Below are 23,364 nucleotides of genomic sequence, written 5' to 3' on the forward strand. Positions count from 1 at the left end.
GTACACTGAACAGCACACAAAGTATGTATAATACACCCAGCCTTCCACGTTGGCATCATTCTATACAGGAGTGTGCAAAGAGCCATTATAGTACAGTGTTATTGGCAAGGGCACGTGATGCTTGAACGATGGCTAGAGTTGTTGACATGAAAACAACTGTGCTCGGCTCAGACTGATTTGTTTTTCTTTTAAATTAGAAACCAACAAACGGTATCCTTAATAGTTTGACAGTCAACACGAAAGAACACATAGCAACTTGGGAGAAATCATTGAGAAGGCATATCACATCCAGAGAGCATGTTTGAAATTTGAAAAATACTTTGAAATGAACAGGCCAAACGCGAAGAGCCCCTATTAGTGGATATCATCATAAAAAACACCAATTGAGATGATCATGGCCTGCCTGCCTGCCTGCCTGCCAAGACCCTGAGGCATTGTGCTCCTGAGGTCATTCATACCCTTGAGGATTGACAACCTGATTGAATGACATTGAAGAAATGATTTTGGCACCATTTTTGTGTTTTTCCAATGCTCAATGAGCATTTATTTACTTGTGAGCTGTAGGTCATGTTTTTTTTTTTTTTTTTTAATCAGAAGTATTTTATCACATTGCTGGTGGAAGATGGACTGGAAGATTCCCCTACTCCGTACTTTCCATTTTTGCAAGATATATATATATATTTAAAAAAAAGACTAAGCAGTGAAAAACAGCGGTGCTTGACAAAACACAGATTACAGTCATGCAAAAGCAAAACCTATTGAAAATAACAACTTCAAATGTCTTTCTCCCAGAAAATAGGAGAGACTTGCTGCAGCAATTTGAGAGGGTTCCTCAATTGTTAAAGTTAGCCAACAAAGTCTGTGTGGATCTTGTTGCTTTGAGGGGGGGGGGGGGGGGATGGGCCTTGCCCGTATTCTTGGTTGAAAAGTTGAAATGACACAATTGTCAGATGGAAAGGCTTTGGATTTGCCTGCCAGTGGTTGCTTTTCCAAAACAGACCGAACGAACGAACGCACGCACGCACGCAACCATCCATCCATCCACCCATCCATCACTCACAAATGTCCCACGGGAAGAGCTGCGAGTCGAACAATCCGACCCATCCAAAGGTTTCATCATCCACACAAGTATGAAAGTCATTCGATTTGCGCATGTGACATTTGCCGTGTTCAGGTGCTAAAGAAATGAGCGAGCTCCCGTCAAGTGTCGCTATGGCAGCGAAATGGCACGAGACTTTGCCATGGACTGCATTTGACGACCTCATTTGAATATATTAGTCGTATACTGTGGCCTGCCTGTCGCTCTTGTGCATGTTTTGTATGGAATGCGTCTTTCCCATACTCTGGGACATTCAGGGAGTATTTGTGCTGATATGAACAACATTCTTTTGAAGTAAGCCAGCCATTGCATGAAAGTTGTGATCTACTCTTTTCATGATCAAAAGGAGAGAGCAGCAAATGTACCTACGTCAAACATAGCAGCTCATTGTGAAGAACAGTAATCCCAATCACAGTCACCAGTCCATATCATAATATGTACACATTCTTCAATATGAAGAGAAAGACGATGGTCACAGTCTCACTTAACCATGAGACTGTATTCTGTATGTCGTCTCATCGTTTTACACCAGAACCATTTCATGTGCTTTTTGGACCGTTTTTTGGTTGACACCATTGGTTGGACCATTCTTTGTATTTCCCCCTTCGGCTACTTAAGGCGGCCATGTCTGTCCTTGAATCAGACTTCCAAACGGAAATGGGCTTTCATGCAGGTCAGAGCAGATCAGGGCTTGTAAAGAGCAGATCCTTTTTTTAACCACTTGAAGAGCTGCCGAGCCTGCAAATTATCACTTCCATCGAGACGTTAAGTTGAAACAGAAGCTAGAAGAGAAGAGCAGAGTCGGAACCGTGGAATGGATTGGCATGGCATGGCATGTACACGTGCAAAAGTAGAGCACACCGCCCTTACCAGAAACACTGGCCATCAAACAGATTCAGTCGGAGACTGCTCATCCATGTGGCACCTCATTGAGTGAACACTTTTCAGGATTTTCTTCTGATGTCCGGCAAGAGATACCCCGATCCTTTGGAGGTCCCTGACAAAACAAATATCAAGTGTGAGCTTACGTTGTCGCTTTCAGAAATAACTCATCAGCAAGAAGAGCAACTTGCAAGAAGAGCGTCATACAGATTTTTTTGTTTTTCCTATTCTATTCCACGTTTGCAAATACACAGAGAGAAACTGCAAAGAGCAGCAGAAGCAAACATGTGAAATATGAGCATAAGCAATGGATAATAGCGCTGCTGGAACCCAAAGGAGTAATCATTATTTTGAAAATAGAGCCATTCATTTGCACCCCGAGCAGGAAGGGCAGCCCGCCAGCCAGCCAGCCAGCCAGCCTCCCGAGCTGCCAACAAGATGCGCGCTTGCTTGAGGGCCAGACGCAGCAGGAAAGAAAAGAAAAGAAAGACGTACTCGGCGGTGATTTGAGTGACGAGCGGCAAGGAGGTGAAGCCCGATCCCAAGAAGGACTCTCTGTACTGGCTCATCTTCAGTGCAGCCAGCCAGTCCTCCACAGAATTCAAGCGGCTCAGATCTGGAGCGCCGCCGTCTAACAAAGGATGATGGGAAGGGCTGGCGGCCGGCGGCAGAGGAGGAGAGTGGTCAAGGTAGAAGAAAATTCAGCCATTGCAATGCTTTGACATTTGACCCTCACCCTGGCGCAACATTGTTGCTGGCAGCTTTCAGGGAAGCGGGGTTGCGGATCATTTTGTCCAACATATTGACAACGTCCGGGAACTTTGGTCGAGCGTTCCTGTCTTTTTGCCAGCAGTCGAGCATCAGCTGATGGAGAACCGGCGGACAATCCATGGGAGCCGGCAGGCGGAAGTCCTGCTCGATGGCGTTAATCACCTGGGGGACATTTTCACAGTAGCTTAGTGCATCCTCCCAATCATGCAATTTAATGACACCGACTTAGCATTACATACAGTGGCATCGAGAGGAGTCAAAAAATACAACAGCTGCTTCGTGGAGCAAATAGGAAGAAGCTTCATTAAGCCGAGAGGGTCGGTCACGGAAAATCAAAGGACGTGATTAAAATTCAATTGTTCATTACAGTTTCTTTCAACTCGCTCTACGCTATTGAGTGAAGATATTTCCATTTCCATGCTGGTATAGTGTTTGCAGTCACAGAGGAAATGAAATGATTCATCTCCGCCTGCCGTGGTGCTACTGTAGCTTTGAATGGACGCTTCCCGCCGTTTGTGGGGTATCCACAATACAAGCAAGACGTGTACACATTTGCAGCGTAGTCTCCTAGTGAAAACATTGAGCCGGAGAAGCGGCTTTTATCTCCCTCCACCTACTCTGAGGCTCTTTTCAAGCTTTTGAGCTGCCTTTTAAAAAAAAGCACAAGTCAGACTGCTTGAAATTCATCATGTGAAGTTCGAAGCCGGCGTCAAAATACACGGCACGGCTGCAGCGGGAATTTGCGCTCAAGGTGAACTCGGAGTGACCCTGACACATTTCTTAAGCTTTGTGTTACCAAAAAAAAAAAAAAACCCTCACTCCACGCATGGCCGTCAATCAAAGTAGGTCTGTGGATTCATGATTAATTCATGCTCAACACAGCACCTGTGCTAACCCCACTGACAATTTGCAATTCTGTCCCCTCACTTTGGAAATATTTGGCGGCGGCACGAGCTGCACATTTTTTTGGAAGCTTCATGCATACTTAATGGCTAGCACATGCTTTCCTTCCTCATCGTTATGCGCTGCCATTGTTGGCCTCTCTCCTTCTACCGTCTGTGTCGCAGCCGGAGTGTAGCGTTGCATTGTTCCAGATCCGAATGTTGCAACTTACATCTTGGTTACTCATATCCCAGTAAGGCCTTTCGCCATAGGACATCACCTCCCAGGTGACGATCCCGTAGCTCCAAACATCTGAAGCCGATGTGAACTTTCTATAGGCGATTGCCTCTGGGGCAGTCCACCGCACCGGGATCTTCCCACCCTGAAAAGTGCCATGCAGGTCAAGTCTCAGAGCAACACACAGCACGTCTAACGCTCATCAATGTAGACTGGGTGGAAGCGTGCGAGCGTGCGTGCGTGCTTGCGCACGCTCACCAGTGAGCTCGTATATGTGGGATCCGAAGTGTCTTCCTCCAGGTAACGAGACAAGCCAAAGTCAGACACCTTACACACCAGGTTGCTGTTGACCAGGATGTTCCGAGCCGCCAGGTCTCTGTGAACGTAACTCATCTCGGCCAGGTACCTGCGAACGAACGAGCCGCGGGATTGATTAGGAATCTCCCGCTCGCTGTAAAAGTGTCACGGGATTTGGGGCGTTTCCCTTTGCCTGAAATAGGGACCCGACACTACTGATTACGGATTACGAAACTGCCTGTTTGATTTTGCTGGTGTGTGTGTGCGTGTGTGCACAACAAATGAGCACAATGTCAATTGTCTATCGCAGAAATACTGAAATGCTTGTGTGTGTGTGTGTGTGTGTGTGTGTGTGTGTGTGTGTGTGTGTGTGTGTGTGTGTGTGTGTGTGTGTGTGTGTGTGTGTGTGTGTGTGTGTGTGTGTGTGTGTGTGTGTGTGTGTGTGTGTGTGTGTGTGTGTGTGTGTGTGTGTGTGCGCGCGCGCGCGCTTACCTCATTCCAGAAGCGATGCCTCTCAGCATACCAACCAGCTGGATGACTGGGAATTGGCCGTCATTTTGCTGCAAGAGCATGAAGCGAGACACGACTGACAGGTGGAAACATTCAGCGTGCCTAACAAGTAGGTTTCAGCCAAAGTCAGCAAGCAGGTTGCTGCAAAAATAGCAATCGCTTGCAACAACATGTTAGCATTATATCCATAGCAGGATGCGTCCGCTTAAACATTTGTTTCCGATTGAATCGCTACACCACTTTGTGCTGCATTTGCCATCAAGAACAAGTTTTCATTCATTTCATTGGGATGAGGATGGCCAAGTTAGAATACGAGTCGGATATGTTCAAAATTGAAAAGGGAAGAACAAGTGCTCATTCATGACTTGACAGACAACAAACCAAGAGCGACTAAATGACACTGAGACAAAGAACCCACGACGACTCCAAAGAAATCTGGGAATTAAACCCAAAAAAACCTGACGAGACAACGTGAAGCACCTTGACACCTCCCAAAGGCTTGGAGCGTGTGTGTGTGCGTGTGCCAATAGACAAATCCTGAGTCAAAAGAGATCAGTGTGAGGACTGAGCATCAAACAGTTGTCTTGCTGTTTTTAGCAGTGCCTAGAAAGGGGATCAAACGGATGGACGGACGGCCGGATGGACTGATGGCCGGCCAGACAGACGGATGGCGTGCTGGCGGTAAGAACAGAGCAGGAGCTTATTTCTCTCTTTTGTATTTTTCTGGAAAAGCTGCTATGATCTTCCTTGGCCATCTTTGTATTTCTTTGACCCAGAAAATCAATCCAAATAATGCTCCAATGATTCATTCTATTGCATTGACCTCACTCATGATACCCATGCTAATGACAAACAATAAACCTGATTGGCGATGCACCGTGAATAAATGCATGTGACTTACTCTGAGAAATGAGTCAAGAGCTCCATTTTCCATGAATTCTGTGATAATCATGGTGGGCCTGCTCTTGGTGACCACGCCTTCCAGCCTGATGATGTTTGGTTGGTCGAACTGGCCCATGATTGAGGCCTCAGACAGGAAGTCCCGCCGCTGCCTCTCAGAGTAGCCCACCTTCAGCGTTTTAATGGCAACAGGAATTTCTCTTTTGCCCACAGGCTTTAGTCGCCCTTTGTACACCTCTCCAAATTCTCCTGGAAGAGAATAAAGGTTGTTGTTGCTTTTTTTTTTTTAGACGGAGAATACGATAGTTTTGGATTGTGGCCCAATTCTCAAAAGTGGGCTGATATCAAGTGCTGGAATTATTTTGACTTGAATGGCAAAGGAGGATGACCAGTGACAAGTGGCATGATTGCATTTGTCCATACATACAAGCTCCCTGAAAGGATTGAGCTTTTGATTGGAATTTTCTTTGCTTTGTTTGTCACTTTGCTTGCTCTTCTGCCAGCTAAAATACAAAAGTAGAATTTTATGCAGGACATCAAACACAATTTTCCACAGCAGCAGCAGCGACACAACTTCTTATCCTTTGCTTCAGCATAAATGAAAGCCAATTTTTCTCGACTTCAAAGCACAGCAAAATAATTGGAATGGCTTGTTCCCGGCTCCTGCTCACTGACATGTCAAATTGCTTTATTTAGTCTGGTCTTATCTGCCGTTTCAAGTGACAGGCCGTCTCTTGGAATACATCGATTGGGAAGAAGACTGTCTAGCGAGCAGCGGCGGAACTTGCCAATATTGCCGCGTGAACTGAAGAGAGCAAATACGATACTCGGCGACTCCCGTCAACGACCCCGGTTCGGCTCACCCGAACCGATGACTTCCTCTATCTTGACACACGAGGGATCAATTTCCTTGGCAAACTCTCGAACAGCCTCGTTGGGGTCTTCGTAAGTGAAAGGGTCAATGTATATCTTGACCCCCGGTGAACTGTGACCCTCAGACACGGTGGGGAAGGTCACCGTGGGGGTAGGACCGCTAAACACGTCACTTCTCAGCGCTACCTCTAAGGACACAAAGGAGAAGCACAGCTTTACACTTGAGAGAGGAAAAAAAAATTCATCAGATCATCAAACAAATAGCCTGGTGTCTTGTTCTCATATGATATGTGAAGGTGTCATGGCTCCTACCTCCCTCAGCATTGTACTGCTGCAGCTTGTCACCTAAGGCACTTTCTTTCAACTGCCTTCTCCTACAGGAAAAAAGGGTTAAGAATGGACGCAACGTAGGAATGTCAAAGACGATGTGCAAATCTTTTCAGCTGGCAGCCAATGGCGTGCAGCCAATGGCGTGCAGCCAATGGCGTGCAGCCAATGGCGTGCAGCCAATGGCGTGCAGCCAATGGCGTGCAGCCAATGGCGTGCAGCCAATGGCGTGCAGCCAAGTGCATTTGGTTTTCACCTGTTACAAATGATGACGATGGCGACCAGAGAAACGATGCAAATTCCGCCTACTAAGGAGCCTGCAATCAAGGAGAGCTGCTGTCCGAGGTCTGACTTGAACTCATCTGCAAAAACATCCAAAGCATTCAATTGTTGCATATTAATACTGTGAAGAAAGAATGTTGCTCAGGTAAACTGACACATTTGCAGACTGATTTCCAATCTGGCAAAAATGTGCAGGCATGCCCACACCTCCACACCTCCGCAGCACTACAGCAGCTCACCCACACACCCATCCATCCATCCATCCATCCATCCATCCATCCATCCATCCATCCAGCCAAACACACACACACACACACACACACACACACACACACACACACACACACACACACACACACACACACACACACACACACACACACACACACACACACACACACACTTACCATCCGTGAGCGTTTGGAAGAGCATCTCTTTACTGTAGGCTCCGTAGCCGGCCACGGTGCGAGCCCTCACCTGAACCACGTAGCCGGTACCTGGCCTCAGCCCCTCCAGAATCACACCGGAGGTCTGGCTCCAAACTAGCGAACTGTTGGACTCTGACGGTTGAGACTGTGCAGAGGAAGGAAGGGAGGAAGGAAGGACGGAAGGAAGGAAGACAGACAAAATAGTCACCCTTGGTTGAACTTTCCATCCCATGAAAATCAGTCATGTCCTTGATGCTTTGGCACGAGCTACTATGTCCTGGCCCGGAACATATCTCCAAAGAGCAGAGTCTCTGCGTGACAAATTGCTAAATGCTTGTCTTGACGAAGCAGCTTGCCTGCACATGCTAGAGTACAGCTGATAAGTGGGATTCTGAATTTCTGCTTTGGAAACTGATATTCATGGCTTTAAATGGCTCACATAGTAGCACTGCCTTTTACCTCATTCGCACGGAATGTTCATCTTCGATAGCGCTATCGGTGGTTGTTTTCTCATCTTTGGCAACGGTCCTCCAGGAAACACCTCGGTTGTCTATTTAAAAATCCAATTCCAGCCCACTCCACAAATATTGCTGTGGGCCTTTTCTCCAGTTTTATATTTAAGATCGACGTAATTACAAAGAGTCCACGTGGACACGTTGATCTGAAAAAGCTCTGTTTCCATTAGCGCCCATCTTGTTGATAACATATCAGAAGCGAGTGCCCAAGGCGCTAGCTCTCTGCTTCCAGGAAGGCTCACTCTTTTGGTGATGAAAAGATGACAGACATGGTACTGGATGAATACAAAAGGCCGAGAAGATGGAGGGAGGGGAAAAGACAATATCAACAAAATTAGGCTTGGGGATGTAGAATGAGCTCAAAGCAATTTGGGCCCCAATCTCAAATAGGAGAATTGCCAAAAAGAAAAACAACACAGGGAAGCCTTTATTGTTCAATCTTATGATTACACCTGACATCATTGAGCAAAGAATTCCTTCCAAACACACGAGCAATAATAATGAATGGGATACAAATGAAAAGTCTGAACATATGCTTGCCGATATAGGTTTAGCTGTGAAAAAGCAATAATTATACAATTGGAAGTGACCACACAAATTGGGTCTTAATGTGCCACAGAGGGGAGGTGAGGTTGGGCCCCCATCTGGGATGGAAGGTCTGGTACCCAGAGATAAGCAAGAAAAAAAAAATCCTACCACTCTGTGCCATATTACATTTGTGGAATTCAAACCTCCTTATCTACAGGAGTGAAGGCAACGGATGAGGAAGTAAGGAGGAGGGCTTGACCAGGGGGAAATGGGGAAGAGAGAAAAGGAATTGTCATCAATCAATCGAAAAAGAACAAACAGTGAAATGACAAAACGTCAAATGATCATGAAACATTCAACCGTGATTTTGACGTTCGAGCACAAATGTCAAAAGTCCGTTCACTGTCGCGTTGATTCCTTTTGTTTTGCAGTTTTCACAACTAATGTAGCATTCATTCATTCATTCATTCATTTGTATTTTGCTTGAAGCCTAAATGCTCATGATCTTCGGAAGATGGAGGTCACGCCAGCTTTGCTTTCTGCAGTGCATCTTGAACACGTTCAATCACATCCCTTTCAACTTGTGCTCATGAAAGTGAGAAGACAGACATCCACCCATCCAAGCAACTGTGTGTTGAAATGAAATTCAAATCTATGAAGAGAGCCAAAATCAAATGAAATGACTCCATCCATCATCGATCCATCCATCCATCCATCCATCCATCCATCCATCCATCCATCCATCCATCCATCCATCCATCCATCCATCCATCCATCCATCCATCCATCCATCCATCCATCCATCCATCCATCCATCCATCCATCCATCCATCCATCCATTCATCCATTCATCCATCCACGTACATTACAGAGACACTGTATACATTTCAGGGATGCTGAATCTAGGTAGTATGTAAATCACTGCAGTGTAACGTCATCAATGTCAAAGTTATTTGTTTTTCTGTCCATGCCAGTAGAGGGAGGAGTGAACGCTGATTTGTTTCACCAATGAGATGATGGCGAGTTAAGATGAGCGAGCGGTGTCAAGCTGCGTTTGTGTCTTTTATTGACTGGGATGGATTGGCAGGAGTGAGCGCGCTTTGGACAAAGCAGACAGAAAAATCACAGGAACTTTCCAAATATACCTGATCATAGTATCGTATCTCGTAGTCCAGGATGATTCCATTGGGCTGTTCAGGGGGCGGCCACGACAATGAGAAGCTGCGGCATGTTGAGCTCACTTGGTGCATTATGGGGACCACGGAGGGAGCTGTTCAAATGCACACGCACAGTTAGCACACAAGAACGAAAGAAAGGCATTTTTGGATAATTCGGATATGACAATTGATGACTTATTGAGAAAGAATGAGCCTGGGATACTGGAACATTTCAATTGAAATGGACTTCAATAAAGGCTCGATGGGCGAGACAGTCACTTGGCTGACTGTGAGAAGGAGGGTCGGGCCCTCGTCAAAGGCCAGAAAGAGAACAAGAACTAAGAGGAAGGCGGCGGAACAACACAGAGGGAAAGAGACGACAAGCTGAGCTGAACATGTTTTATGAATTAAAAGGCTGCCATCCCTTTCTCACATAATCCACATTGCCCCAGGGTACGATTACAGATGGCCACACACACACACAATGCTTTGGCACTCACCAGCTTGATTGGTTGTAATGTTGATTGACACCTGCTGAGCAGGATGAGGGCTCTTATTGGAAACTCCATTGACTGCCTGTAGAATGGGGTACAACATGATCAAGAACGCTAGTGCATCATTTGCCTTGAAATCAACTCAGCTCACGCACTGCTTGCTGTATTCAGGGCCACGTGTAGTTTGCGACATGGTGACACGAAACAAACCTCGATGTCAAAGACGTATGAGGTGTGGGCCCGCAGCTTGCTGATTTCCACCTTGGTTCCTTTTAAGCCCCTCCGAGCCGGAACGTAGGCCACGCTGTCGTCACACGGCCGGCACGCCCGGCGCTCGCTACTGTGACAGCGCTGGCACACCACGTTGTAGGTCAAGTCTTGGCGATGACCCACGTCACGCGGCGGATGCCACTCCAGTCGCACCCACGTCTGGTTAACCACCGAGACCAAGTTACGAGGACCTGAAGGGACACCTGGAGATTGCGGGGGACCAGATTTTTCTTCCATAAGCACCCATTTATGTGCATGCCTGGCTGGCTGCCTGCCTAGCTGCTTGTACTGCGTGCAGTAGCAACTAAGTATTTGGTTAGGCAAAAAGCATTTGTAATATTAGTTTGAGATGACCTCCATGGTAGCACACAAGCTGCGTGGGGTCTCAATTGTTCCAAATTGTAAAGTCATAGATGAAATGCACGAGCTGTATGTCAGATACGTCCAATGTAGGCCAAATGAGGTGATTTGAACATACAAGTGAAACGATGACGGCAGAATGCGCCATGGTTTCTTCTGGAATTGGGTTTTTTGCAGATTAGCGCTGATTTCAGCAATGAAAGTGAACTGTCCATGAACCCGCTTTGAAATTCCCTAAAAACCACGGAGTGCTATCTAGGTCAGCGAGGACGTTCACATGTGAAGACGGGCCCATTCTTTGTATTGTCTACGGCCTACTTTGGGCTGCAGAATCCCAATATATGCGCGCCCTCATACGTAAGCTGGAGGAGACGCATGCACACTGTGACTGAGACAGACCGAAATGATTCACGTCTCAACCTACTTCCACCGCGTCTCAGCGGAGGCGCGCTAGAGAGGCTGCTCCTCGTCTTGCATAGCAATGCAGCCACACATCCATATCCACTTCAATGAAAAGCCAGTGGACACGCACGTGGCCGCAAGGACATTTTAATCACAGGTGGCCTTATATGTCCCTTAATACATGTATTGATGCCGGTACCGGAGAGGGACTTACTGGTGCACAGGTCGTGCGGCTTGTCCATATCGCCCCGATAGTAGCCATTGCGACAACCACAGAGGGAGGCGGCTTCGACGGCGGAGCGGCTGTTGAGTGGACATTGCTGACATAATCCGGGCCCCTGGGATGATTTAAAGGTGCCCTGCGGACAAGCTGCCAACAAATTGGAAATCAACTAAATTAGCAAACAGCAGTTTGGAAGGGCACATTATTTACAACAGACACAAAAGTCTTTTTTAGGTAGCAACAACACAAGCGTTTGACAGTGCTTTGTATGTGTTCATTCCAAATGTTTTAGCCTTTCACTCGAAATGCATCTATAAATAGTTCAAGACGCAGCGGGGCGCCCCTATTTTTGCATTTTTTCATCATTCGGGAGGGAGGGACGTGTTGAGAGCAAGAAGTAGGTACTTTCTTATTCAGACTGCCACATCTGCAGTCTGTTTCATGATTTGCCATGCCCTCAGAAAATACCAGTGTTGTAACAGAGGATAAGATCAGTGTTGCTTTTGAAGGACTCATGAAAGGCAAATTTGAAGATAAACAAACAAACTATGCTCAAAACGCAGCTTCTCACAACGAGTAAATCACTTGCATGAAACATATGTTGCGATGAAGTCAGTGTGTGCAATATCCGATTGTTTCCAACCCTAACCTGCCAGCAGTACCCTGTTCTGGTTCAATTTGTTTTTGTGGACAATTGCTCACAAAGTGCAGCAATGAAAAAACATCCAGATGGAGAAACGAGACGAGACTCTGGTACTGTTTGGAGCTCTTGCCATGAAATGTTTCCGCAGTAATTGAGCACTTCCAGCCATTGGGGAGAAGCCAAAATGGCACCAAAACGTTTCATCTGGCACCATCGCACACTTCCTCACTCGGTCTGCGGCAATGTGTGGAAGCTCCAACTTTGCAGCGCTGTCATTTATATTGGATGTGCTGTGCCTGCCGTAGATGGTGGCTGTCAAACGTCAGTCCCATTCCCAAATATTCCACACAAACATTTGAAGTCATCCATCTCTTCGACGAATAGACCGACAGGCATCTGGCTCGTCAAGGTCATTTATTCGCCAACAAGTCGGTGTGCGCTGCCGGCGTTGCGTCACCATGGCAACATGTACAGCCACTAGTGGTCTTCACAGACTCTGGCGTCCAACTACGAACGGTCGCGGCAGCCTTTGCTTTTGCTCTTTGTTTCTATTCATTGACCAAACTCTCACATCAAATGGACCACCGCCATGGGAGTGGAAATGCGTGAGAGTGGGCACGATTTTGTTGCGTTCAATCTTTAAAGACGAGCACATTTGCTCTGCTGTCTGTGCCAACCCTCATAGAAAAAGAATATACACGACAGTAACCCGCTCATCAGTGCATTTGAGCAAAACCCTGAGTGAGGAATTACTCCAGGTTTAGTCACGGTGGAACTTTGACCAACTGACTGTTCCGTTCTTCCGCCCGTGACCTGAAAGTGCTTCTTTTACCACTTTGCCTTTTGCTTACTGTCATACCATATCTCTCCTAGTACAGAACTCATTTGCACTTTCCTAATTAGTATGGGATGAAAAAGACTCACTTATCATTTCACCACATGTACAGGAACACACAGAAATGCACACACACAATGGATTAGTCTCGAAAGAAAATAAGAAATGAGGGGAAATACTTGAAGGAGGAAATGGGGAAAGAGGGCAGATAAAAAGCCAGCGCAAATGAGAAACACAAGAGGATGAAGAGTATTTCGGTGCGGTGCGGTGCGGTGCGGTGGGTGACTTCCTTTCGCAAAAAATACATCTGAGAGTCTGTCTGCGCTTGTGATTATATATTCATAAGCAGAAAAACTGGATTTTCGGGAGAGCATTCATATTGAAATGACTCTGCTCCGCTCTGCTCTGCTCTGCTCTGCTCTCCGCCAGCCTCGAGAGGCGCATCACTGATGATGTTTAATGGACCAAGCAGGGACTTAAAAGATAATAGGTGCTAGCGTGCGTTAGCACGTCTGCTTCAAAGCCCGAAGCCTTGGGAGGAAATATCATCTTTGTGAGTTGACATGCTTTCCCTGTCCTTTTTAAAACCACCTTTACCAAGTGAGTCTGCGTGTAGAAAGGCACAAGAAAAGCCCTCCCATTTTTTTTTCCAGGCACATTCCGGACTTGATAAGCTATCAAATCAAAAGAAAGCTTCTTCACCTCTGCACAAGTTGTCATTGTCTGGTTCATAACCCGCTTTACAGCTACAGCTGCCAATGGGGACCATCCACTCGCCATCGCCGTTACAGTAAAGTTTGATGGGCACATCCACTTCCTCTGCATTGGGGATGCAGCTTCCTCGAGCGATGACAAGTGATGTCGATTCTGCTCCGGTCAGCGTCTGCCGCATGAACAATGAAAAGAAAAGACAGGATGTCACCAAAGACAATTCCAAAGAGCAACCGGGTCTGTTCCGTACCTCTGGAAAGTAAGCAAAGTTCTGAACGATGCTGGGACATTTTTTGTAGAAAACTCGGACAGCGAGAAGGGACATACAAGCTCCCAGATCCTGGAAAGCCAAATGGAAGCCTTTTCCTTTGGACAGTGGGCCAAAACTCCGAACCTCTGTGTTCACCTTCATTAACCTGCCGCCAAAATCCACTTGGGAGAAACTCTCATCTGCTGCGATGGTGTCCACCTATTATAGCGGAAAAAGTCGTACCTTGTTAATTGCACGATCAGCATTGTAAGCACCCGCCATGGCTTCCGAAGCCAAGCGTCACTTGGAAAGCCACCGCGGTGTGGTGAACGCTTCCGCCCCTCCGCCGTGGAAAATGTTGGAAATATGTTACCTTGAGAAAGGGGGCGTCGGCCCAATATTCCACCCCTCGGACGGCCTCTGACACGGCCCTGTCTGTTTCCAAATAGTAGAGGTTGAACGTCTCTTTGCAGGAGCCAAGGACGCTGGGGATGGAGGCGCAGTCTCGTACGGTGAAGCGGATTTCCACGTAGATTCTCAGCGCCGCCCTTCTGTCAATGTAGGTGGTGAGGAGCCAGTTGTTCTGGCTGGGCTCAAACACATTGCACACTTGATACGTCCTGATGGTGTTGAGGTTCTCGTCGTAGCCGCTCACCTCCTCCCACTGGGATGGATGGATGGATGGATGGATGGATGGATGGATGGATGGATGGATGGCAAAATGGTAGTGTGTCAAACAAGCAAGCAGGATGGGAGAGGCAAAATGCTTCGCCACTTTACTCAACCTTGCTCTAGATTGAACCGAGTTCTCTTCATCTGCATATTCGGTCTGCGTTGTGCATCTATTAACAGCAACACACAGGGAGGCCGCGATCCAACGTTCGGTACGGGTTTATTATGAATATAGTTTGAAAAAAGAAAACAGCCTCAACGGCCCAGGTCTGAAGTCGAAAACCAAAAAGCGTGTGCGGCTGAGCGCTTTTTCATCTGACCCCACTACATCGCAACGTTTCATGGTTTGAAGATATATTTGTCGTGTCAATGTCGGTATCATTATTGACATGGATGTGTGTTAGGGTTGAATAGATTAGGTTGATCATATTATGTTGGAATGTAATCAGTGGTGATTGACCTAAGCTTGTCCTGTCTTAACAAAGTAGTAGAACAAAGTGCTAAGATCCTTTGCACTGATTGACCAATTGTAGAAGACGCAATCAAAGTTGTTTTGTCTACTCAACATCGTAAAACATCCCCCGCTATGATGTGATCAGAGGCCAGGTGTTTCACCCCCACCTTGGCCACCACACATGTAAATTGTCACCCCCACCCTTCTTTTCTCAATAAATACTCTCTTGCATGGGTGCAGCGGCAGACTTTGTTCGGACAGTGCTGTGTCAACAGCAACGAACAAATTCTCCACTTGCAGAATTTGTTCGGACGTTGTTGTATCTACAATGACGAACAAATTCTCCACGTGCAAGTGTTCAAAGGGCATACTGTCTCCTGTGTTGTTCTTGCACAGTAAGTTAGAGTCGGAACATCTCTAACATTTTGGTGCCGTGACCCGGATCCAACATACCCACTGCTGATCGACGGAGGACGACGTGCTGCATTGTCGACAAGCCAGCGTCCATTAGGAGGACCTGGTAAAGAAAAGACCTGGCAAGTAAATTCTTCGCTGGGCCAGCATCTAAGGTCTGCCTTCGTCGAACAACAGTGGATTGACGGAATCCGGCAGTGCAACGAACCAGGGGACAAGTAAGTTAAAGCCCTAAAAATTGTGTGATTGTGTTGTTGTGAAAGGGGTTGAAAGAAAAAAAAAAGAAAAAAAAAAAAAAAAAGATACGGCTTTGGTTTGTCCGAGCTATGAGATACGGCTTTGGTTTGTCCGAGCTATGAGATACGGCTTTGGTTTGTCCGAGCTATGAGATACGGCTCTGGTTTGTCCGAGCTATGAGATACGGCTTTGGTTTGTCCGAGCTATGAGATACGGCTTTGGTTTGTCCGAGCTATGAAGTTTACGGTTTGGTTTATCCGAGCTATGAGATACGGCTTTGGTTTGTCCGAGCTAAGAAACAGCTGGGGTTCTCGCCCCAGGGGAAGGAACAGGCTAAGAAAAAGAAAAAACAGAGCTTTTTCTTAATTGAAGAAGGGCATAGATTCTTTTTTTTGGTCTGTTTTTCCGAGCTGTTTGCATGAAAGTTGTGTGATTGAGAGTGTGAATGGTAGTATAAATTAAAACAAAAAACAAAAAAAAAGGTCAATTCACTACCTTTGGTTCAGATGCTTACTTAATTTTTTTTTGTAAAGCATGTCCTGTTTGTGTAGGTCAATTCACTACCTTTGGTTCAGATGCTTACTTAATTTTTTTTGTAAAGCATGTCCTGTTTGTGTAAAACATAATCCACAAGGAAACATGAGACCTAAGAGAGGCTCGTTTCCAAAACCATCTTACCCATTCCAAATCATGCACATGGATTTGATTGGACTCACAGAAAAGAACCTGTGATCAAACTCTTTTGGATTAATGTCAACGCAACTGTTAAAGGACGAACGTTGCCGCAAGTGGCCTACACAGAGAGACCAGCTGAAGTGAACTATACATGTTACATCCAAGGAAACAAGACCCACAAATGCATCAACGACGACTGCTCTCCAGGAGGACACTGGATGGGAGCTTTGGATGTCACTGCTAAGTGTCAGGATGAGAGAGCCATTTCAAGTGGTTGTCCGATGCTGCCCGCCAACTGGACAAGTGTCTGCACCAGTGTGGGTGACAGACCACACCTACAGGATACAACATCATCAGCTGACGACAGCACGCAACTCTTCTGCACGTCCAACTCTTCTGCACGTCGACGCAGGACCGTTGTGACCTTTGACTCTCATGATCCTGTCTGGGGATGGTTCTGGACTTGATGACTGCAACACGACGGTTCCAGCAAGGAAGCATATCCACCATCACCAGCGTCCCCGCCCCCAATTCAAATAGAGGCAGAATAATCCTCTTCCCCCTTGGTGGCCAGGTAGTCTACCCTGGCCACTGAAGACGACAACCACACGGCAGACACTTCCAGGTTCTCCCCCGACGAAGCAGTGCTGCAGAGGGGGTGAGAATTGTGCTCACCCTCCAACAGTGGGCGTGCCAAGCCCCCGACGGCTGAACAATCACGAGCAATTTTTGTCTTGACTGTTGTTATTGGTAACATTCTGGTCGCCTAAGGCAGAGGGACCGTGTGAGACTTTTCCTGCATTATAACATCTTGCCGCAGGTTTTTCACTCACACACTAAAATTGATCTACGTAGATTGCAATGATACGCTGTTTCTGTGTGTTTGTTGTTTTGTTTTTTTTGTTTTTTAAATTGTTTTTCTTGACAACATCATATGATAAACAGGAGGGATATGTTAGGGTTGAATAGATTAGGTTGATCATATTATGTTGGAATGTAATCAGTGGTGATTGACCTAAGCTTGTCCTGTCTTAACAAAGTAGTAGAACAAAGTGCTAAGATCCTTTGCACTGATTGACCAATTGTAGAAGACGCAATCAAAGTTGTTTTGTCTACTCAACATCGTAAAACATCCCCCGCTATGATGTGATCAGAGGCCAGGTGTTTCACCCCCACCTTGGCCACCACACATGTAAATTGTCACCCCCACCCTTCTTTTCTCAATAAATACTCTCTTGCATGGGTGCAGCGGCAGACTTTGTTCGGACAGTGCTGTGTCAACAGCAACGAACAATTTCTCCACTTGCAGAATTTGTTCGGACGTTGTTGTATCTACAATGACGAACAAATTCTCCACGTGCAAGTGTTCAAAGGGCATACTGTCTCCTGTGTTGTTCTTGCACAGTAAGTTAGAGTCGGAACATCTCTAACAATGTGTCTTTTGGCACGATTGCAATAGTGTTAATCCTGTTTCATCTCAATGTCGGATCACGTGTATTGAAACTATTGGGCCTTCGTTCGGCACACTCATGCTCACGTATCCATCTGCCAAAGAAAGAAAAAAATGCTCCTACTCCATTGACAGGGAATGATATCCAGCCCAGTTCAGCTGTTGCTGTCCTTGTATCCATCACTGTATCTGGAACACAACACAAAGGGGCATTAGGAATAAATAGAGATATCATCCGAGCAAACATACAAAAAGCCCTTAAAGGGCACTAATATGCGCTCAAGTGACATGAGTTGTCAAGGCCCCAACATCCAACCAACCGTTGGAAGTAAAACTTCACATTGAGAGGCGGCAAACAAGCCGCTTGATTCCTCCTCCTCCTGTTGCTTGTTCATGCTTCTCATGATCTCCCTTCCTCCTCACAGCCTCCCCACGTTCACTCGTCTCTTTTATCCACCCCCTTCACTTTTTTTTTTTTTTTGTCAGAGCTCGCCCAATTACAGCAGAATCCGTGTTTTTATTTATTTATTTTTTGTTCAGCTCTCCTTGGAGAATGAAGGTCATTTGGGAAAATGAAATGCTTGAAATCACTGTTATTCAAACAGTAACAATTGTCATCATCCAATTTGTAGCTTCAGTGCATTCAGCGGTGTCTTGTCAACAAACATTCCACGACAAAAATGCAGCTGCTTTGGTATTCGTTCACTTCTCGCTATTCGCCTCGGCCATTCCTAAGGTCTTTGTTGTTGCTCTACAAAATTCATGGGAGATTGATTCATGGTACAATTAACAGCACACATTTCCTTGTGCAGAATAGGGAAAACTATCATCAGCTTAATTACTTTTGACATATTGTAGGCTGTGCTTGCTTGCAGCCAGTAAGCCAGGCAGCGGGCCGGCCGGCCAGGCAGCCGGCCAGCCGGCCACGCCTCTACAATCCATGCTGCGACACGACGTGAAATGTAAAGCATTTAATCGAGCAGCATCTTTTTACTACGATAGCACTCGGGCTGTTAAAAGCTCGTTGAGGCCTGCGAGCGAGCGAGGAAGCCATCCAACTACAGCTGCCCACCCAATTGTATTGGCAAGTGCTGCTGTAAATTGGAACATCAGATCATGGCATGCTAATTAGCCTTGCATCCCCCAACCAATTACTTTGGATGTACAGGAGATGTGTGTGTGTGTTTCTGGAAGTGTGTTGGCAGAATTGAACAACCTCAATAGATCCATGATGACAAAGCAAAACACGTTAAAAGCCTCACAGATGTTTGTCAAGTGGAGTAAGTGACACAGGGCCGGTGACAAAAGGCTCTGGCAGTCTGTATCCAAGAATGCTTCTCAAATGAGGAGAAAGAGCTCTCAGTGGGATACAGAGCTGTTGAATGAACACACTGTTAATACCTCCCTGGGCCGCCTCAGCCAGACAGTGATGGTCAAACGTGAAGATTCTTCTTTCTAAAAGCAGAAAATGTCATCCTGCTCTTGTATTTGATCAAATGATGTTGTTGTAGCTGCTCCATGTTTAATAACCCACTGCAGAGACAGATGATAAAGATTTGATCCTGGACCCATGCTCTGGTGCCAGCCACATTTTCCACAGCCATCCAACCAGCGCTACGAAAAGAACTCTCAGCCGCATCAGAAGAGTCCATTCAGCACTTTGAAAAGACATTGTATCAGCAGAAAATAAGCATCACTTTCAAACACTGTGGTGAAAACTGCATTTTACAAGCTACTTTGAAGCTTTCGAAGATGAGGAACTCGAGATCCATCCATCCATCCATCCATCCATGGTAGAAGACTTGTGGGCGTGTTGGAGCCTATCCCGGCTGACTTTGCGAGGGAAGCAGGGTCAACCCACCAACATCATGACTTTATTTGGACCCACAATATCATGCCATCGGGCATCTTCTGCATCTCCCTTGACAGCTTCTATCCCGCTATCAATCTGTTGTATCACTGCCATCTTGTACCTTGCTGAGACACAGGGTGGAGACGAGGTGGCACGTGCTCCTCGCACGGTATGAAGCTTGGGCATGCCCACGTGATATAGTGCAGGTTGACATATGGAGGATGGCCATTTTCAAAAAGAACTAAATAAGAAGCCAGAAGAAATAGAAGTTGCCAAAGCAAAGTCCAAATGGAAAAGAAAGCAAAGGCCACGACAAGTTTGTAAAAAGGCAAAACAGCTGCAGAATTGGGCAAAAAATAACAACAGCAACTTGCGTCCTCAAATAGCAGCTTATAAATCAGCATTTGTTGGATTCACAGCACCGCGATATGCAACTTTTTGATACGTATGTATGCTTTCGTGTCAGTATCTTTGGTTTTTATTTTCGTCGTGGCTATGGCTGACACAGTGCTGCTGCTGCTGCTGCTGCTGCTGCTGCTGCTGCTGCTGCTGCTGCACAGACATCATCCGACACTGGTTTTCCTTTCCTTTCCTTTCCTGTAGTTGACACGGGCGTAACATCATCAGTCCAGAATGCCCAAATTGACTAACCTGAATATTTCCTCATGTTGCCAAAGCACAGAAATGACTTTGGTTCAAAAAAATCCAGAGCAAACTCAACCAAATATAGAGCATCACTGGATTGGTTCAAATGTGTTTGAAGAATTTTTCATCGTTTGAATTTTTCATGAATTTCTACGCAGCAACTGTCATCAATTAGTAGAGCGCCATGAAAAAGTTGCGTGAAAATTCACAGCAAAGATGTGAAAATTCATCGTTAAGGAAATATTTTCACACAAGCAGAACTCATTCATCACATCGCAGTTAACATTGGAGGTGTCTTGTTGGGGAACCGAGTCGTGTGTCGAATACAAGACACACATTTTGATTCATGAAGCCCAATATTGCTCTGGGGCTGGCTGATGACAAAACGCAAACAAACAAAGGTACGACTCCAAATGCTGAAGGAGAGGCGACATTTGGAATGAAAGCTTAAGCGTGTTAAGGATCAATCTTGGTAGCCACCACTCGAGCTGTGTGTCTGTCACACTGAGAGCGTGTCGCTACATGAATATAGAAAGAGCATGAGCATGAGCGTGAGCATGAGCATGAGCATGAGCAGGAGCAGGAGCAGGAGCACGAGCAGGAGCAGGAGCACGAGCACGAGCAGGAGCACGAGCAGAAATTGCCCCATTATGGAAAAATCACGCCGAAAGAAAAAGCTGGCTGGCTCAGGGTTAGGAATAGATGACATGAGCTAAAACAACACCACGTATATTCGGGGGAAGGGTGTGTCTCGTCTTTCTCGGTTTGTGATGATTTCTTCCTTTGCAATCTGTAAAAGGCAATCATTGAACAGACAATACAATTCAGAAGAGAACGCTTTGCCAACAACAACAATGTCTCGGGAGATGCGAGAGGACACCCGTTCAGCAACCAGCCAGCGTCTCTCTCTGCTCGCTCGCTCGCTCGGCTGCCAAAGTCCCTTTCCGACAGTCACGCGCAAATCAAGGAATTGAGCATTCAAAGGCAAAGGATCCAAGTTGCAACTTGCTTGGCGTGCATGCTTTGAAATCAATGTCAGCCATTGTGCACATCTGCGCAAAATGAAGGCTCCACCCAAATAAATCCTTTTTAATAAGCAGCCCGGATGCTGCTCCAAATACGTATGGCCTTGTTAAAAAAAGAGGATGAAATAGGCCATTGTGAGTCTAACAATGTGCACAGCTCCTCTTTTGTAGCCCGCGGTATGGAATCAATCATCTTTTTTGTGGCAACGGTGCCAAGTAGCTCATTTCTTCCACCCAAATCTGATCAAATGGAGCCCATTGGATGGATTGCATAGCAAGTGCCACTTTAGCCCTTCCATGTGTTTCTTAGGCAAGCGGAATGGCATAACAAGGCGCCCGCCGTCAGCCACACTGCACCTCTTCCTCTCTGAGCGAAAATAGACGCCAATGCATTTTCATGTGCCCTAATGGGGGCAGAGTCTGTCATTACACACACCATTAGAACACCACCCAGGATTTGGCTCACACTTTTATTTAAGGCAGCGGCAGGAAGATGAGCAAAAACCACAGGCGGCTGCTGCAGGGATGGCTGGAAGAAAGCAGCAATAGATTGTTTTTTTTCTCCTCGCCATTTAACAACTGAAAATGTTGCTCATAAATAATGCTGATATCTTCCGTGATGGGTCTTTGGACAGCAGGCAGGCAGGCAGGCAGGCAGGCAGGCAAGGAACACCCTGCACTGGTCGCCAGCCAATCGCAGGGCACAAACAGACATTCAAACTCAAAATTCACCATTAGACTGTGGGAGGACAAATTATGAGATGACAACTTTTCATCTTGGTCAATTATTTGCTTCCAAATCATCTGAAGGACAGCCAAGAAAAGGAACGTGATTGTTGAAAGCAAAGCTTTGGCCTCAACTAGCAAAAGGCCACCAAAACAGCAAAAGGTGTGACGTTCTTTTGACCTGGTTGTTGCTGCTGAATCAATGGCAGCACTCCAGGCTGCCGCCTCTACTCAATGTTGCCTTCATTACCAACAACCATCCATCATATTCACAATTAATGATTGTCATCTTCAATTGGAAACATGAAGCTTTGGGAATTACATTGTGGGCGGACATGATCAACAGACGTAAGCTATTTTAAATGCCAGTCTTCTCACAAGCATCACATTTTCAATTTCTGTTGTTGTCGTATGCTGCAAGATCACAGAAGCTGCAAGTTACAATCATCCTTTTGAATCTCTCCAATATGAGACAAAGCTGCAGTGCATTCCATGTTAGGCTTTGCTGGTAATTCACTGACTTTCTTTCACTACACTAGAGGGGAAAACACCAGCAACGCCTGCCTGCCTGCCTGCCTGCCTGCCTGCCCGCCCGCCCGCCCGCCCGCCCAGCCTGCCTGCCTGCCTGCCTGCCTGCCTGCCTGCCTGCCTGCCTGCCTGCCTGCCTGCCTGCCTGCCTGCCTGCCTGCCTGCCTGCCTGCCTGCCTGCCTGCCTGCCTGCCTGCCTGCCTGCCTGCCTGCCTGCACTGCAGTTTCACACCAACCTAAGCCAAAGAAATAAACACAGATTTTTTTTTCCCACTCTTATCTTTACAAGGAAATAAATGTTCATAAAGCTCTGTCATTCGATTGTGTCGCTTATGACGGGACCAGCGGGTGCATACAAATTGGAGGGGACAAACATGATGGGAATAAAAGGAACATTCGCTTGCTCGAGTAAAAATTGAACAACACGATGGACTGAAAGTTGCAATTTCACTGCTTTGCTTTACTTTCCAGAATCAAATCAGACACCATCGTTGGTGTATATTGGATTCTAAGCCAATCGCTTGAAGTGTCAGATGAATAGCCGGTAATTGTAAATTGCTGACAGTCGAGACCTACCTTCCAGTGCACACGCTGAAGTGATCAAACCCAGAAGAACGCCCGTAAAAGTGGGCAGCATGACTCCAATGAGTATCCGCCAGTCCTCTGCCATCGTCTCAAACAATATCCCACTCATGCACTGCTGAGGATTCCGCAGGAAGACTCACATCGCCATCGTCAACGAGAGAAACGCTTGCACGGTGCACAGAAGGCTGACGGATGCTGAGGGAGGGAGGGATGGAGGGAGGATGC

The 23,364-nt window shown here is 46.4% G+C and overlaps 1 protein-coding gene across 1 annotated transcript; it reads right to left on the reverse strand.

Moving 5' to 3' along the window:
- Positions 1–23,248, reverse strand: LOC147047708 (ephrin type-B receptor 1-like). The gene is made up of 21 exons (XM_085927420.1): positions 23,131–23,248; positions 17,903–17,967; positions 14,250–14,540; positions 13,877–14,095; positions 13,618–13,798; positions 11,429–11,584; positions 10,393–10,655; positions 10,189–10,264; positions 9,677–9,801; positions 7,468–7,633; positions 7,035–7,140; positions 6,764–6,825; positions 6,442–6,639; positions 5,580–5,827; positions 4,661–4,728; positions 4,130–4,277; positions 3,867–4,016; positions 2,718–2,914; positions 2,477–2,635; positions 1,970–2,096; positions 1–1,881 (listed from the first exon to the last, which is right to left on the reverse strand). Exons 1-20 carry the CDS (start codon positions 23,246–23,248, stop codon positions 1,985–1,987), a joined length of 3,108 nt encoding a protein of 1,035 aa, XP_085783546.1. The 3' UTR covers positions 1–1,881; positions 1,970–1,984.
- Between the last annotated feature and the right edge of the window lie 116 nt (positions 23,249–23,364).

The sequence above is a fragment of the Syngnathus leptorhynchus genome, chromosome 13 (genome assembly GCF_054491065.1).
Source record: "Syngnathus leptorhynchus isolate UIUO chromosome 13, UIUO_Slep, whole genome shotgun sequence".
In the NCBI taxonomy this organism is placed as follows: domain Eukaryota; kingdom Metazoa; phylum Chordata; class Actinopteri; order Syngnathiformes; family Syngnathidae; genus Syngnathus; species Syngnathus leptorhynchus.